The sequence below is a fragment of the Saccopteryx bilineata genome, chromosome 2 (assembly GCF_036850765.1).
Source record: "Saccopteryx bilineata isolate mSacBil1 chromosome 2, mSacBil1_pri_phased_curated, whole genome shotgun sequence".
Classification (NCBI taxonomy): Eukaryota; Metazoa; Chordata; class Mammalia; order Chiroptera; family Emballonuridae; genus Saccopteryx; species Saccopteryx bilineata.
Window position 1 is genome coordinate 292523835 of NC_089491.1, and position 16886 is coordinate 292540720.

Genomic DNA, 16886 nt, shown 5'->3' on the forward strand with positions numbered 1-16886 from the left:
TACTGGATGGCACGAAATGTGTTTTACAGTAGTCTCTTCTTCCCCACCTAATGGATGCCTAAAACCACTGATACAGTACTGAACCCTATCTATACTAAGTTTTTCCATATATACATACCTATGATAAAGTTTAATTTGTAAGTTAGCCAATTTCATGGCTAGAAGAGTCATTCTTACTGTATATCTTAGTAAACTCAGCATATGATTTTTTCCTTACTTGAAAACGTTTACCTTTTTACTTAAAGAAAACTTTTTTTGTCTTCTCTGTCATATCTGAATTGCCAGCATCACCACTCGGGCGCTGGGGCGCTATTAGGAAGGAAAATAAGGGTTACTTGAACACAAGCACTGAGATACTGACACAGCTGATCTGATAACTGAGAAGGTTTCTAAGTCACCAATGTCTGGGTAGTGTATGCAGCGTGGATACGCTGGAAAAAGGGATGATTCACGTTCCAAGAGGGGAGGAGCAGGCTAGCACGAGATTTTGTCACATTACTCAGAAAGGTGCTCAATTTAAAACTTGTGAATTGTTTATTTTTAGAATTTACCATTTCATATTTTTGAACTGTGGTTGACCAGTTGATAGTAGGTAACTGAAACCTTGGAAAGTGACACTACAGCTGGGAGGGAGGGGGAACTGTATTATCAAAATGGTGTAATTTAGGGTTTATCTAGTCCTAACTTCCTCATTTTGCAGATTAAGAAACAATGTTAGTTACTTAGAACCACATTACCAGTTGATATAGCTAGAACTAGAACCTATGGCATCTGATTTCAAATTCAATGCATTTTTTATTATACCAGGCCAATTTTCTATTAGCCTGGTATAATATTATTAGTCTTTTATTTGATTATTTCTTTTCTCTCTTCTTTTCCAAGTGAGAGTAGAGGAGATAGACTCCCACATGCACCTTGACCGGGATCCACCTGGCAACCCCTGTCTTGGGCCGATGCTCTGCCCATCTGGGGCCATCCTCGCAGTCAAGCTATTTTAAAGCATCTGAGGTGGAGGCTCCACGGAGCCATCCTCAGTGCCCAGGGCTGATATGCTGGAACCAATTGAGACATGACTGCAGGAGAGGACGAGGGAGAGAGAAAAAGAAGGGGGGGAAGGGGTAGAGAAGCAGATGGTCACTTCTCCTATGTGCCCTGACTAGGAATCAAACCCAGGATATCTACACACTGGGCTGATGCTCTACAACTACACCAACTGGCCCCAGCCAGGGTGTCTTTCAGTTTTTTAAAATTGATTTGAGAGAGAGAGAGAGAGAGAGAGAGATGGAGAGACATTGATTTGTTGTTCCACTTAATTTATGCATTCATTGGTTGGTTTTTGTGTGTGTCCTGACTGGGGATTAAACCCGCAACCTTGTCATATTGGGATGGCGTTCAAACTGAGCTACCCAGCCAGGGCACTATTAGTTGTTTTTAAAATGCATTAGTATATTATCTTTAGCATTAAAATAAGAGCATTTATATAATACAGTGGTGGGGGCAGTGGGGGAACTTGGGGAAATTACACTGAAACAAACTTGGCTGTGGGTTGACAGTGGTAGTAGCTGGGTGATGGGTATGTTGATGTTCATTTTTTGTCATTTTTGATACCACTGTATATATTTTTGAACTTAACCATAGTAAAAATACAGGTAGCATTTAGCATTTGAATTTTAAACTGCCTCTTTGACAGGAGGCAATAACGGATGGCTTGGAAATTGTGGTTTCACCCCGAAGTCTACACAGTGAATTAATGTGCCCAATTTGCTTGGATATGTTGAAGAACACCATGACTACAAAGGAGTGCTTACATCGCTTTTGCGCAGACTGCATTATCACAGCCCTCAGAAGTGGGTATGTTGAAATGCATACACTAGGTACTTCAGTCATACCAGGGCAGTGCTCTTAATGGGTTTTGAGAAATACAGTCCCTAGAAGTATTCATTTGAGAATTGGAAATTTTTCTAAAGTCTAGATTTTAATTATTGGAGAGTCTTTGTTTTGAAACAGTTGATTTTATACAGTTTTAGAAGCTTTAGGATGAGTATTTGTTTTGAAGAAATTACAAAGCATTTGAAGCCATGGTTTTTCTACTTAAATATACAAATTAATATCCTATGAATGCTGTCTTAATAAAAGAATTTGTTTTTTTTTGTTTTTTGTATTTTTCTGAAGTTGGAAACAGGGAGGCAGACAGACTCCTGCATGTGCTAGACCGGGATCCACCCAGCATGCCCACCAGGGGGCGATGCTCTGCCCATCTGGGGCGTTGCTCTGTTGCAACCAGAGACATTCTAGCGCCTGAGGCAGTGGCCATGGAGCCATCCTCAGCGCCTGGGCAACTTTGCTGCAATGGAGCCTTGGCTGCGGGAGGGGAAGAGAGAGACAGAGAGGAAGGAGAGGGGGAGGGGTGGAGAAGCAGATGGGTGCTTCTCCTGAGTGCCCTGGCTGGGAATTGAACCCGGGACTCCTGCACGCCTGGCCGATGCTCTACCACTGAGCCAACCAGCCAAGGCCTTAATAAAAGAATTTATAACGTATAAATTAATAAATATTGGTGGTTATGTTTTCCTTTTATGGCATGGGTATCAGAAAGAGGAAATTTATATTAGGAAAGAATTGATTTCTATTTCTAAAATGGTTATATAGAAATTATTGGGAAGTATTTAAATTATTACTCTGTTGGCAAGTAGTATAGAGCATCTGAAGTTTCTAATATTTTGCTTACCTACTAGTCAGATTTTTAAGAAAGTTTAGGTTAATCAGTTTAAATTTCTGTGATTTAGTAAAGGTATTACACTCAAGATAACTATTCTAGAAGCTAGATATTTTTGTCCTTAGCCTCAAGATACTGGCATTGTTTACATTTTTTCTCTCTTTTTATTTAGCAATAAAGAATGTCCTACATGTCGGAAAAAGCTAGTTTCCAAAAGATCACTAAGACCAGACCCAAACTTTGATGCACTCATCAGCAAAATTTATCCAAGTCGTGATGAGTACGAAGCTCATCAGGAGAGAGTATTAGCCAGGATCAACAAGCACAACAATCAGCAAGCTCTCAGTCACAGCATCGAGGAAGGACTGAAGATCCAGGCCATGAACAGGTGCGTGGGGAAGAAGGCCAGAGAGGGGAGCCATTTTTCTGAATACGTTATTGAATATTGAATTAACTTAACCTCCATTTTGAAAAAGATAAAATACAGTAAGAAATAGTTCTGCATGATTACATTTTTGTGCTTCTAGGTGTCACATATGCTTGAGTTTCCATTTAGAATACTAGAACTAGAACTTTTTAAAAAAAATACTGGAATTTTTGAAAACCCTCTTTTCTAACATTTCTCCCTCCGCTTAACTACCATTGTTTCTCCTCTTTATAGCAAAACTTCTTGGAAGAGTTGTGTGTGCTCACTATCTCTACACTCCCATTCTGTTTTGAACCCTCTAGTCACTTTCATCCCTCCTATCACACTTATGAAAAGTTACCAGTGGCCCTGGCTGGGTGGCTCAGTGGATGAAGCATTGTCCCGGCACACCAAGGTGCGGGTTCGATCCCTGGTCAGGGCGCATACAGGAAGCAATCAATGAGTGCACAACTAAATGGAACAACTCAGTGGTACTGCGGGTTGGTGCTTCTCTCCCCATCCTCCCTTCCTTCCTTCCTTCCTCTTCCCTCCCCCCCCTCTAACTAGTGGTGGGGAGTTACCAGTGGTATCCACGTTGTGAAACCTATTGCTGATTGTCAGACCTCACCTTACTCAGCAGCATTTGACAAATTAATTTTTCTTTGAATAGTTTGCTTCACCTGGCGTTTAGGAGACCATATTTTCCTGATTCCCTTTGTATAGCATTACCTGTTTCTTATCCCAGATTCTCCATGTCTGGCACTGAACTTTTTGATCTTACCCCTCTTCCTCTTCCTTCCTGCTTATTTTTGTTGATGGCAGCTCCATCGTTCTATTTGCTTTAGCTAGAAACTTTGCAATCAACAGTTTCTTTCCCCCTCACATTCTGTATTTCAGTGTGTGAATAAATACGTATTTATCTTTGTCCTTAATACATCTCGGTTGGGCCAGGCATCTCCCATCTGTCATTTGAAGCACTGAGAAAGCCTCATGAGTGGTCTTTGTACTTTGCCATGCTCACCCCCACATAGTTTACTCTCAGCGCAGCCGCAGAAGGATTCTGTGAGAATAGAAGTCAAATCCCGGTTTCCCTTTGCTTCGAAGTCTCTTAAGAGCTTCTATTAACCTTAAGGTTAAAAGACCTTAATGATGGCTTCCCAGACCCTACCTAATCGGGCACCTTCTCACCTTCATTCTCTTTTCCTTCCCACGTCTCCTAATCTGTTCAGGCCACAGGGTCATCATTTTTCCAAACAGGAGATGCCAGTAGAGTCCATCAACACCTAGTCGTTTTTCCCTTGGCTGAACATCAGAGTCACTTGGAAAGCTTTTAAATCCCAGGGCTCAGGTAACACCCCAGAGCAAGTAAATCAGCATCTTTGATTGGGATCTCGGCAATCAAGGATTTTCTAAGGTTCCAGGAGTGGGTTTGAAGTGCAACATCTAACTACTGACACAGAGGTGAAAAGATGGGCTCCATTCTAACTGTATTAAATTGACCTGCAATTGTAGTTAGCAAGGTAAAATAAAGTATTACATTTTATGTCGTTTTATTTTTCAATTACAGTTTACATTCAGTATGATTTCATATTAGTTTCAGGGGTGCAGCATATAGGTTAGATCTTAATGATGTTTCAGGTTAGACAGTCATATACTTTACAAAGTGTCCCCCTTCTCCCATATTTTCATTACCCACCTTGCACCATACATAGTTGTCAAGTATTAAAAATTTGAATTTATTTTAAAAGTTACACAATCCTGAGAGTTGGTGAGACTTGAATGGTTTTTTTTTTTTAAATTATTTTTATTTATTTTATTTTATTTTTTTTACAGAGACAGAGAGAAAGTCAGAGTGAGGGATAGACAGGGACAGACAGACAGGAACGGAGAGATGAGAAGCATCAATCATTAGTTTTTTGTTGCGCATTGCGGACACCTTGCGGCCTTCAGCAGACTGAGTAACCCCTTGCTTGAGCCAGCGACCTTGGGTCCAGGCTGGTGAGCCTTTTGCTCAAACCAGATGAGCCCACACTCAAGCTGGCGACCTCGGGGTCTCGAACCTGGGTCTTCTGCATCTCAGTCTGACGCTCTATCCACTGCGCTACCGCCTGGTCAGGCTTGAATGGTTTTTTAACTTAGTCTTTACCAAAGAAAGAGTCCTCTGCAAAATCCTTTTCAGCAAGTCCTTCGGTGTTGCTTAAACATTTGTGGACTTCTGAGGAGGTGGTAGGAGCTCCTTTTATTCTTGACAGCTTTATTACAGCTTTCTTGTTGGTCTTCAAGCTCTTTGTGCATTGCTTCTGCCTCAGGGCTTTTGTATTGAACTTCTCTTTTTGGGAACCCTCCTCTTTAGGAGCATCACTCGCTCACTTTCTTCAGGTCTGCCAAGTTCCCATCTGTCACCTCAGGATGCCACACTTCCCTCCCTCCCTGCCTCATTTTTTGCTGCAGTACCTCTCATTCTCTGACATTTATCTGTTAGCTGCTGCACTAGAACCTAAGAGGGTAGAGACGGTGTCAGTATTATTGACTTAAAAACACCAGGACATGGAACCATGCTTGGCTTAAAGTAGCTACTCAGTAAATATTTTGAATGTGATTTTTTTTTTTTTTTTTGTATTTTTCTGAAGCTGGAAACGGGTAGAGACAGTCAGACTCCCGCATGTGTCCGACTGGGATCCACCTGGCATGCCTACCAGGGGGCGATGCTCTGCCCCTCCGGGGCGTCGCTCTGTTGTGATCAGAGCCACTCTAGCGCCTGGGGCAGAGGCCAAGGAGCCATCCCCAGCGCCCGGGGGGCCATCTTTGCTCCAATGGAGCCTCGGCTGTGGGAGGAGAAGAGAGAGACAGAGAGGAAGGAGAGGGGGTGAGGGGTGGAGAAGCAGATGGGTGCTTCTCCTGTGTGCCCTGGCTGGGAATCGAACCTGGGACTTCTGCACGCCAGGCCGACGCTCTACCACTGAGCAAACCGGCCAGGGCTGATGTGTGAATTTTTTAAAAGTATCCTTTATATTGAGATAAAATTAATTTCTTATGTGCAGCAATCTTGGTTTACCTTTGTCAAAATACTTCAGTTGGATCCTGTGCTTATTTCAGAATCTGTTTTTGTCTACTAGTTCTTTAAATAACTTCATATAGATGTATATTTTTATGCTCCTCTAAAGGCTAACTACATTTCTAATGGATTGTTTCTCATGTGACATTCAAGTCTGTTGGTATAATTCTTGAATGCTACCTCTAGAACAGGATGCAGTATTATAGATGCGATTTTTTAAATGCAGGGTGTAATAGGCTGTTGATCTCCATTATTTGCCCATTATTCTATGAAAGCTGCCTGAAATAAATTAATCAAGCTCTGTCACTTCAAACCTTTTTGGAAAGAAGTGTGGGAGAAAAGCACATTAGGACAAGTAACCCTGTTAGATTACTTTATAGTCAACTGAAACAACTTTTCTTTTGCTTTAGCTATAAATTTTAGGAAATATGTAAGTATAGCCCTTATATTTTCTCTGTTGAATCTTTGTTTTATTGTTTTTGCCTCTTCATATATTTTTTTAATTGTGATAAACAACATAAAATGAACTGTCTTGACATTTTTTTAAGTATACTGTTCTGTAGTGTAAGTACATTTACGTTGTTTTGCGCCCAGTTTCTCTTCATCTTATAAAACCCAAGCTCTGTCCCTTTAAACAACAATTCTGCATTTTCTTGTTTTCCCTCAGCTCCTGACAGCCCCCACTCTACTTTCTGTTTCTGTAAATCTGACCACACTAAGTGCCTCACAGTAGAGGCATGGCATGGCGTCTGTGACTGACTGGCTCAGTTCACTCAGCATCATGTGCTCAGAGTTCATCTGTGTTGGAGCATGTGCAGGGTTTCCTTCCTTTTTACACTGGATAACAATCCGTTATATGTGTTCATAGCTTTTGAATCATAGTTTTGTTGTTTAATGTATTTGTCATCCCCTCTTAGTTTTGAAATGATCTGTGGAGTTCGTAAGCAGTATTTTTTTGGTGGGGGGTGGTAAGTAAAAGATGTCTTGATCATCTTTCCTAAGTGGTGGGCTGTTTCCTAGTTCTGGCAACAGACATTTGGTAATGACACTAGTTTCAGAAGTGCATGTCTCCTGTTCCTTTTTCATCGCATGTCCCTCTTTTTTTCTTGTATATACAGGTAGAGAAATGGGCGAGGTAGTAGAAAGATTGTGTACCGCTTCCTAGGTCAGTTCTGGTGCTTATTAGCTTATAGCCATGGGCCTTATATCTCAGTTTATTCAGTGTTCTCACTATAAAATGAAGATAATGCCTTCATGGCGGTTTTTTATGAGTAAATAAGGTATATATGCGAAATGCCTCATCCAGTTATTGGTCTTAGTATTTGAGATTGTTAGCTATATTTAGTTCAGATACCATCTCAGTTTCCTCATTAGAATAATTCTGCATTGCATGGGCAGACTTTGGGTGAGGTCAGCAGGGAGGATTTTCTTATCATCCCTTTTAAATTTTGTTTCTTAAGAATTTCTAATTCAAGTGGCATAGTATCTTCCCTCAGTACTTTTAATTTTTCCTATCTGAATCATACCTTTCTTTAGATTTAAAATCTCATCACAACAATGTATCATAATATAAATAAGGTTTGCCAGTACTTCTTAGAGTCAGTAAAGAAAATTAAGTGAATATAAACATTTAAGACCCTTAAGTGTTTGCCTGTGTATGAAGGAGGTTTTTTAGGACATTTCAGGAACATTGGGAAATAACTGCCATTAGCCAACTTGGAGCAAATTCAGTTATCAAGATTTCTGTAGAATTCTGAAGTTCAGTAAACATGCTTTGAAACTGATTCATTAAAAAGGCCTAAATGTAAATTTTCTGCAAATGTTTTTTGCTGCTTGAACTAGGTTACAGAGAGGCAAGAAACAGCAGATTGAAAATGGCAGTGGAGCAGAAGACAATGGTGACAGCTCCCACTGCAGTAACGCATCCACACACAGCAACCAGGAAGCGGGGCCTAGCAACAAACGGACCAAAACCTCTGACGATTCTGGGCTGGAGCTTGACAATAACAACGCCGCAGTGGCCATGGACCCCGTGATGGACGGCGCTAGTGAGATTGAGTTAGTGTTCAGGCCTCACCCCACACTCATGGAAAAGGATGATAGTGCGCAGACAAGGTAGGTGTGCAGGGTACTTTCAGACCATCTGAATCAGAACATTTAATTGGGAGTTAAAGGCAATTTTACAGAAGGGATAAGGGCAATCACCAACAATCTCTTTGCCATCCCCTTGACTGACTGCCAGGGTTTGATTGAATATTCTGGCTGTCTAGGTTGCTTTCTTCCTCCCCTGCTTCTCACCCACATTTGCAATGTAAAGGGAATACCTTCCTGGAAAAAGGATCATTTAAATTTCTTAGCAATGATACTGGGGTGCCCATAGGCTCCAAAAATTCCTGCTGGGGAGGACAGCTGCTTTAGCACTGCCCTCAGCATAGTGCCCGCCCTTGAGTGCAGGTGAGCATCACGGATTTGTTCAGTGAGGAACTGATGAGTAGACAATGTTTTAAAAAAGTCCCAAGATGAGCAGTTTTATGCTGTCCTCAAGTACCAGAAAAAAAGTGAATTCTTACACAATAAGAGATTGGTCATATTCTTGATGTTCTTGCTGCTCTAGGCAAAGAACTTTGATTGGAGTTGGGGTTATGTCCTTTTTCCTCAGTACTGGGTATATTTGTTTGCTTTTTATAATTTTACATCATATTTTATGGATTCTTTTGTGACCTAGTAGATACGTCTGCTTTCAATAAGGACCTGGTAGATAATAGATTAATAAATATCTGATATAATTTGTCCATACTTGAGATACTTGTATTTTATAGACATGTATCATTCTGTAACCCGAGTACATTTTCATCACTAATCCAGAAATTAAATTTCTAATTTATTTTTCCAGATACATAAAGACTTCAGGTAATGCCACTGTTGACCACCTGTCCAAGTATCTGGCTGTGAGGTTAGCTTTAGAAGAACTTCGAAGCAAAGGAGAATCAAACCAGATGAACCTTGATACAGCCAGTGAAAAGCAGTATACCATTTATATAGCAACAGCCAGTGGACAGTTCACCGTGAGTATTGATAATAATAGGCTATTGAAATTGGGAGTGAATTGACCATCTGAGAGTGGCTAGTGGTGGGGTGGGGCATCATCAAATGGGACAGGACAGGACCCTGACACCCTGAGAGAAGGAAAACAGGATTTTTGTATCTTTTGTGAATACAGTGTGTCCATAAAGTCATGGTGCACTTTTGACCGGTCACAGGAAAGCAACAAAAGACAATAGAAATGTGAAATCTGCACCAAATAAAAGGAAAACTCTCCTAGTTTCATACCTATTCAGTGCAGTTCGATGTGGGCTCACGCACAGATATTTTAGGGCTCCTTAGGTAGCTATCCCGTATAGCCTCTACAGACCCGTCACTGATTGATGGCCTACCAGAACGGGGTTTCTCCACCAAACTGCTGGTTTCCTTCAACTGCTTATCCCACTGAGTAATGTTATTTCTATGTGGTGGTGTTTCGTTATAAACGCGCCGATATTCAAGTTGCACTTTGGTCAGGGATTTGAATTTAGTGAGCCACAGAACACACTGAACTTTCCTCTGTACCGTCCACATCTCGACTGGCATGGCTGTGGGCTGCTCCGCTGTATACACGGTGTTACGTCATCATCTGCACATGCACACTTGCTGCCACATCATCCTACAGAAACTGGGAGGGTTTTCCTTTTATTTGATGCAGATTTCACATTTCTATCGTCTTTTGTTACTTTCCTGTGACTGGTCAAAAGTGCACCATGACTTTATGGATACACTGTAGTATAAGCGACAGGAAGTTTATCCTAAGATTTTTTTTTTTTTTTTTTTTTGTATTTTTTCTGAAGTGAGAAGCAGGAAGGCAGAGAGAAACTCCTGCATGTACCTGACTGGGATCCACCCAGCAAGCCCACTAGGGGGCAATGCTCTGCCCATCTGGGGCTTTGCTCCGTTGCAACAGGAGTCATTCTAGCGCCTGAGGTGGAGGCCATGGAGCTGTCCTCAGCACCTGGGCCAATTTGGCTCCATGGCTCCAATGGAGCCTTGGCTGCTGGAGGGAAGAGAGAGGGAGAAAGGAGAGGGGGAAGAGTGGAGAAGCAGATGGGCGCTTCTCCTGTGTGTCTGGGCCAGGAATTGAACCTGGGACTTCCACATGCCGAGCTGACGCTCTACCACTGAGCCAGCCGGCCAGGGCCAGATTTTTTGTTTAAAAGTGGATTTTAATGTTTGTTCTCATGACTTTTATGTTTGTTCTATCTCACTATTACCATGCTTGAGCAGTTTTTATAATTCTTTGTTTCTTGTTTTAGGTTTTAAATGGCTCTTTTTCTTTGGAATTGGTCAGTGAGAAATACTGGAAAGTGAACAAGCCCATGGAACTTTATTATGCACCCACGAAGGAGCACAAATGAGCTTTTACTAAACCAGTTTGAAGAATGAACTTTTTTATAGCCTATTTCTTTATTATTAAAGATGTTTTGTCATTACTTTTATGGACAGAATCTTTGATAAGTTTAGTTTTCTTCCTGAGCCAGACTTGTTTACACTATTAGAATTTTCTCCCCTTATTTAAGATTTCCTTTTTTTGGAATGGACTGCAGTTTTTCAGAATTCTTTTTCCTTTAAAAAATGTCTTCACTGAGTGTGGTCCCACTTGAAGTACCCTTTAACCCAGGATTTTTTCATAGTTCTGTATTCTTAAGGTTCAGTTAGCTATCATTTTCCATTCCCTCAAAAGGTTAGACCTTACAGAATTGAAATAATACGTATTTTGACTTTTTTCTCCCTGGAATCTTGTATATTTATAGTTTTCTATATAAGCTCTAGAATCTTCATGAAGACCAAGGCTCAAATTTACTGTGCTTAAAAATCAATTCTCATAGGATTGTTTTCATGGTATTTTCTTCCATAATATCTCAATTTTAGAAGAGGTTCTTTATGAACTTAGTGTCCATTGTCATGCAGTGTTAACGTTTTTTCACTTTATTTCCCCCCTTTAATTTTGGAATATCTGATCCTGGGTAAGAATCAGACATCTCAACTTCAGTGAGAACTTGGTTCATTTACAGACTTCACTGAAGAAAGATCTTAGTAGTCTTCAAGTATATATTTAAAGAGGTCTTTTTTGTATTAGTTCTCCCATCATTTCAGTTCCTTTATTATGTATGCTTGATTCTTTTTCCTATTAAAGTATCAGAGATATGGAGATATTTTGCACTTTAGCCTTGATGAAAGTACAAGATATGTTCAAAGCTTCTCCAGTTCTTTTTATGTTGTCACTATGTAAGTTAAGAATAACATGGCACATAGAAAAATGGGGAAAAAATGTTTCTGTTTGAAAATTGTGTTTAGCATTTTGGGTTGCCATGTTTCAGTTTATAAATTTGGTGCTCTGCTAATTACTGTAAAGAAGCAAGTTAATGGAGCTTGATCCTGCCTTGCTATGTAGTAAAAGCTAATTCTGTAGAAGAATGCCAGCCAGTAGGGTAAAAATCATTGTACTCTTCTTAGTTTTATATTGAGGGACAGTGCTTGGCATTTGGACCCAGAAGGCTTTATGACAACAGGTCAGAAATAAGATAGACTTGTGATTTTTATTTTTCATCCTTGTTCTTACTTCAGGTATGTTTCCAAGTTTATATTATCACAATATTTACAAAGACATGTTTGCATTGAGAAATTAACCCTAAAGGGTTTTTGCAGGGGGAACTAGTCCTCCTGAACCATTGTAACTAAAGTTTGCCTAATTATTGTTAACTGTGTCATTTTTGACAGATTGGGGCCAGCTCAATGTTTTAAATCTTCAGCTCAATATGAAAATTTAAAGGCTTATTCAGTTTTTTACTACTTTATTGAAAATACTTAAAAACTGTTTTTACAGTTTTTTTGGTAATCTGTGCCATGAAATTTGAAAACCACCAAAAATCAAGGGAAATTTTGTATTCAGTTCCTTTTTCTGGTGTAATGTTACATTGTATAGACTATTAATGCATGTCCACTCAATATAACCCTGGTTTTGTGATATAATTTTAGATTTTATTGGTGACATTAGATTAGTGGTTGCATTAAATAACTAAATTCCCATTGTGATTAATTGAAATCTTGTCTTTAAACAAGTTATTTGTGAATATAAGCTTTGTGCGTAGAGAATGTATGGTTTTATCTGTCAGTATGGGAGGATGTAAACTGCATCATTAGTGAATTCATTGGTTGTGTAATCCTTTGCAAAGTATAACTAGATATTTGATAGGTATTATAGATATTTGATAAGAGTACTTGTTGTATGTGTGTGTGTGTGTTTTGAGGGTGGGTACTGTTTATTATCACTACCAAGATTTTATAAAGTATTATCTAAATAAATTCTGTAACCACCATCTCAGCTGAGGAACCAAAGGCTCACCAAATGTGGTGCCAGCCTTTGGATATTACCATTTAAAAATTTACTATGATAAAATATATATAACTACATTTACCACTTTAATCATTAAGTGTACAGTTCAGTGGCATTAAGTACATTCACAATATCGTGAAACCATCAGCGCTGTTTCCTGAACTTTTTTATTATCCCAAACTCTGTACACGTTTAACAGTTAACTCCCATTTCCTCCTCTCACTCCTGCACCTGGTAACCTCTTTTCTACTTCTTCTCTTCGAATTTCACTATTTTACACACCTTTTGTAAGTGGAATCATAAAATATTTGTTCTTTGTGTCTATTTCATATATTTTCAGGTGTCATTCATGTTGTAACATGTATCAGAATTTCATTGCTTTTTGTGGCTGAATAATATTCCATTGTATGTATGTACACATTTTGTTCATCTGCTGATGGACATGTGGATTGATGGACATTTTCTGCTATTGTGAATAATGCTGCTATGAATATTTTTGTGTACGTATCAGAGTCTCTGCTTTAAATTCTTTGTGTGAAGTTGCTGGATTGTATACTTCTGTGCTTAAGGAGCCCAAACTGTTTTCCAAAGTGGCCGTACCACCTTACATTTCCATTAGCAAGGTACAATGAGGATTCTGATTTCTCCACATCCTCACCAACACTTGTTTTTAATTGCTATTCTGTTGGGTGGTGGTATTTTTTTTATGTGGTTTTGATTTCCATTTCCCTAATGGCTTGTGATGCTAAACATCATTTTAATGGCTATTTGTGTATCTTCTGGGGAGAAATAACTATTCAAGTTTTTTGCCTGTTTTTAATACTTTTGTCATTGTTGGAGGAATTATTCATATATTTTGAGTATCAAGCCATTATCAGATATATGATTTGCAAATAGTTTCTCTTATTTTCTGAGCTGCCTTTTCTCTCCTGATAGTGTGCTTTGATGGACAGAAAAAAGCTTTATTTATTTTGTTGATTTTAGACAGAAGAAGGGAGAGAAAGAGACAGGAACAATGATCTGTACCTGTATGTGCCCTGACCAGGGATTGAACCAGCAACCTCTATGCTTTGGGACAAAACTAACCAACTGAGCTATCCAGCCAGCGCAGTGTACAAGTTTTAAATTTTGGTAAAGGCCAATTTGCCCATTTTTGTTGTTGCTTGTTCTTTTGGTGCCACAGCCAAGAAAGTATTGACAAATGCATTGTGATGAAGATTTTCCTTGTTTTTTCTTCTAAGAGGTTTATAGCTGTTGCTCTTACACTTAGGTTTTTGATCCAGTTTGAGTTTTGTATCTGGTGAAAGGTAAGTATTCAACTTTGTTTGCATTTGGGTATCCAGTTTTCCCAGCACCATTTGTTACAAAGAGTGCCCTTTTTCCCATTGAATTGTCTTGGCAACCTTATTCAAAAGTTAATTGACTATATATGTGAGAGGTTATTTTGGGGCTCTCTATTCCATCAGTCTGATGACAACCTTTTGCCAGTACCATACTGTTTCCATTACTGTAGCTTTGTAATAGTTTCACATCCCATTTCCTCTGAATCCAGGGAGGAAAACGTTTTTCCCCCTGTACATTTGAAAAAACTGAGGCTCAGGATTCTGACTTGGATAACTAAACAAAAAATAATTTAAATGCCAGATGAGGAAAGGAATCTTTTTAAAATCTCCATTATATTTCTACTTAGAAATACTTGTTTTAAATCTTAGAAACAATTATTAAAAAAGGATATTAGTGTGTAATTGTTGTAAATGTAAAAAGTTTCCTTGGAACACATTTCAGAATTAATGTAAGGAAATTAACTATGAAAACCTACATTCCATAAAAGCAATGAGAACTGTAAAAGTTGTCAAAATAATTTTTTTCAGAACTCTAAATCCTGACTAAAGGGTTCTAACAAATTAAAAAGCATTAATTCAGTAAAAACAAGTTTTGAAGCATTTTAAAAATTGCCCTGTCCCCTTGTCCTAGTTCCAGGGTAGACTCGGAAATACACAGCCTTGTAACTTAGTCTGGGAAAGAAAGGGCTGTTAGCACCCCCAAAAGCCCATTCAGGGAATTGTCACGATTTGACCTCGGTGCCTCACTTGAAAAACTATTCTCGTTTTTATTTCAACTGACACCCCTTACTCTGCAAACAGCCTCATCTTCAGCCTGTTTGTTAATAACAGATGCAACTATTGAATATAGCAGTTGCCTTGAGGCTGAGATATCATTTGGGACTAAAAAAAAGCTGACCAAAACACAGAAGGAAAAACTGAGGAATGACATGTCTGTGGAGAGTTTGGAAAAGCTCCAAGATATTCTTGGGAATCTGGAAAGCCACGTGCATGTGCAAGGCAGTAGACGTGCCCAGGAAACAAATGAAGCTGCGGCAGAATTGAGGGTCTGCAAGCAGAAGTGAAGGCAAAAGCTGAGTTGTCAACCTCATGTTGGAGTGTTGAAGGCATATCCCAAAACACTGACAAAGCACTTCATAAAGGCTGGAGGAGTCACTGGCTCAGGCCTTAAGGAATTTTCTGTCCAACCGTGCGTGAGCTGACAGTTAAGCTAACAAAGCAGAAGAATAGTAGTCACACACAGCAAGGATACTGACTTTACAGAATTATTCTAGGGAGGTTGCTAGTCAAACAGCAAACACAACAAATCCTGAGGATGTGAAAGGACTTCTTTATCCAGAGTTGCCATGTTATATTATTTTAAATGTCTAGTTTTCAACAGAAGTTTACAAGAAATGCAAAGAAATAGGAAAGTGTGAGGGGAGGAAGCCCTGATGTTGAACTTAATTGAACAGAAATCTTAAATCAGCTTTTCAAAACATGTTCAGAGAACTAAAACCATTTTTAAAAACTAATTTGAGAACAGTATTTTACCAAATAGAGAATAACAATAGAGATAGAAATTATAATAAAAAATAGAAATATTAGATTGGAAAAATACAATAAATGAAATGTCCAATAGAGGGAAGTGAAATATCCAATAGAGGAGCTAAAAGCAGATTCGAACTAGTAGAAATATTCAACAAACTTGAATACAGGCCAGTTGGGATTATCCTATCAGAAAAAAAAGTAATGAAGGGGAAGAACCTGCAGAGAGATTTGTGAGCTGCCATCAAGTGTATCAATATGCATAATGGGAGTCCCAGGAGGGAAGAAGGTAAAGGGGCACAGAGTGTACTTGAAGAAATAATTGCCCCAAATTTCAAAATTTGGTGAAAAACAGTCTACACCTAAGAAACTCCACAACTGCTAAGTAACACTAAGGAACTTGGAAACAGCAAGACAAAGGTGATTGATGCATGCAATAAGGTATACAATTTTCTGCTCAGGAGACATCATGGAAGCCAAAGTGCTGAGAGAAAAAAGCAGTGAACCAAGAATTCTATGTGAAACAAAATCATTTCTCAAAAATGAAAGATATAAAAAATTTGTCAGTAGTTTGACCTGCAAGTGCAAAAGGGAGTTCTTTAGGCAGAAATTAAAGGATATAAAATAGTAATACAAATCTATATAAAGAAGTTCATAGCACTGGTCAAGTAAACAAGTATAAAAAGTATAAATGTACTTGTATTAACTTGGGCTGCTGTAAGTAGTACCATAGACAAGGTGGCTTGAACAAGACATTTTTCATAGTTCAGGAGGTTGGGAAGTTCAGGCTTTGGGTAGATTTGGCTCCTGGTGAGGGCAGAGTGGGAGAAAGACCCTGTTTCTCTCTTTGTAGGGGTACCATCATGGGAGACCCACCTTCATGACCCCATCTAAAACTACATCCCATAGACTCAATCTTCAAAAACCATCACATTAAGGGTTAGGATAAAACACAGTGGATCTGGTGGGCATGCAGACATTCAGTTTCTAAAGAATACTGCATAAAATTATACAAAACCGTTGAATGGCTTCTATAAAGATGTAGTTTGTATGGCAATAGCATCAAAGGAGGGAATGGAGCTGTACTGGAGCAAATGTTTTGTAGTCTGTTGAAATTAGGTTGGTATTAATCTGATATACGGTTATTTTAAGATGTTAATTGTCATCCCTAGCACAACCACTAAGCATGTAACTCCAGAAAACAGTAAAACAAATTAAAATGGGACATGAGAAAATAACATCACAAAAGAAAGCTGTAATAGAATAGTGAAATGAGAAAACACAGCCAACTGGCAGATACAAATCTGGTTACATTTTTACGAGGTGTTACGGATTAAACACTCCAAAAAAAGGCAGATATTGGCAGAATGGATGCAGCTGTATATTGTCCATACCAACAGGAAGCAAAGGAGGCCACA

General features: G+C 39.1%; 1 protein-coding gene across 3 annotated transcripts in view; it reads left to right on the forward strand.

Annotated features, from left to right (window-relative positions):
* RNF2 (ring finger protein 2) overlaps nt 1-16886 on the forward strand; it is a 52757-nt gene that overhangs the window by 28979 nt on the left and 6892 nt on the right. For 2 of the 3 annotated variants that reach the window (XM_066261345.1, XM_066261344.1), the window contains exons 3-7: nt 1691-1851; nt 2886-3101; nt 8017-8289; nt 9068-9239; nt 10518-13105. In XM_066261345.1, the coding sequence (XP_066117442.1) occupies nt 1691-1851; nt 2886-3101; nt 8017-8289; nt 9068-9239; nt 10518-10619 (924 nt within the window). In that variant the 3' untranslated portion in view covers nt 10620-13105. Of the gene's footprint in view, nt 1-1690; nt 1852-2885; nt 3102-8016; nt 8290-9067; nt 9240-10517; nt 13106-16886 lie in introns of those variants that run through there. The other variant, XM_066261346.1, reaches the window with a different exon arrangement.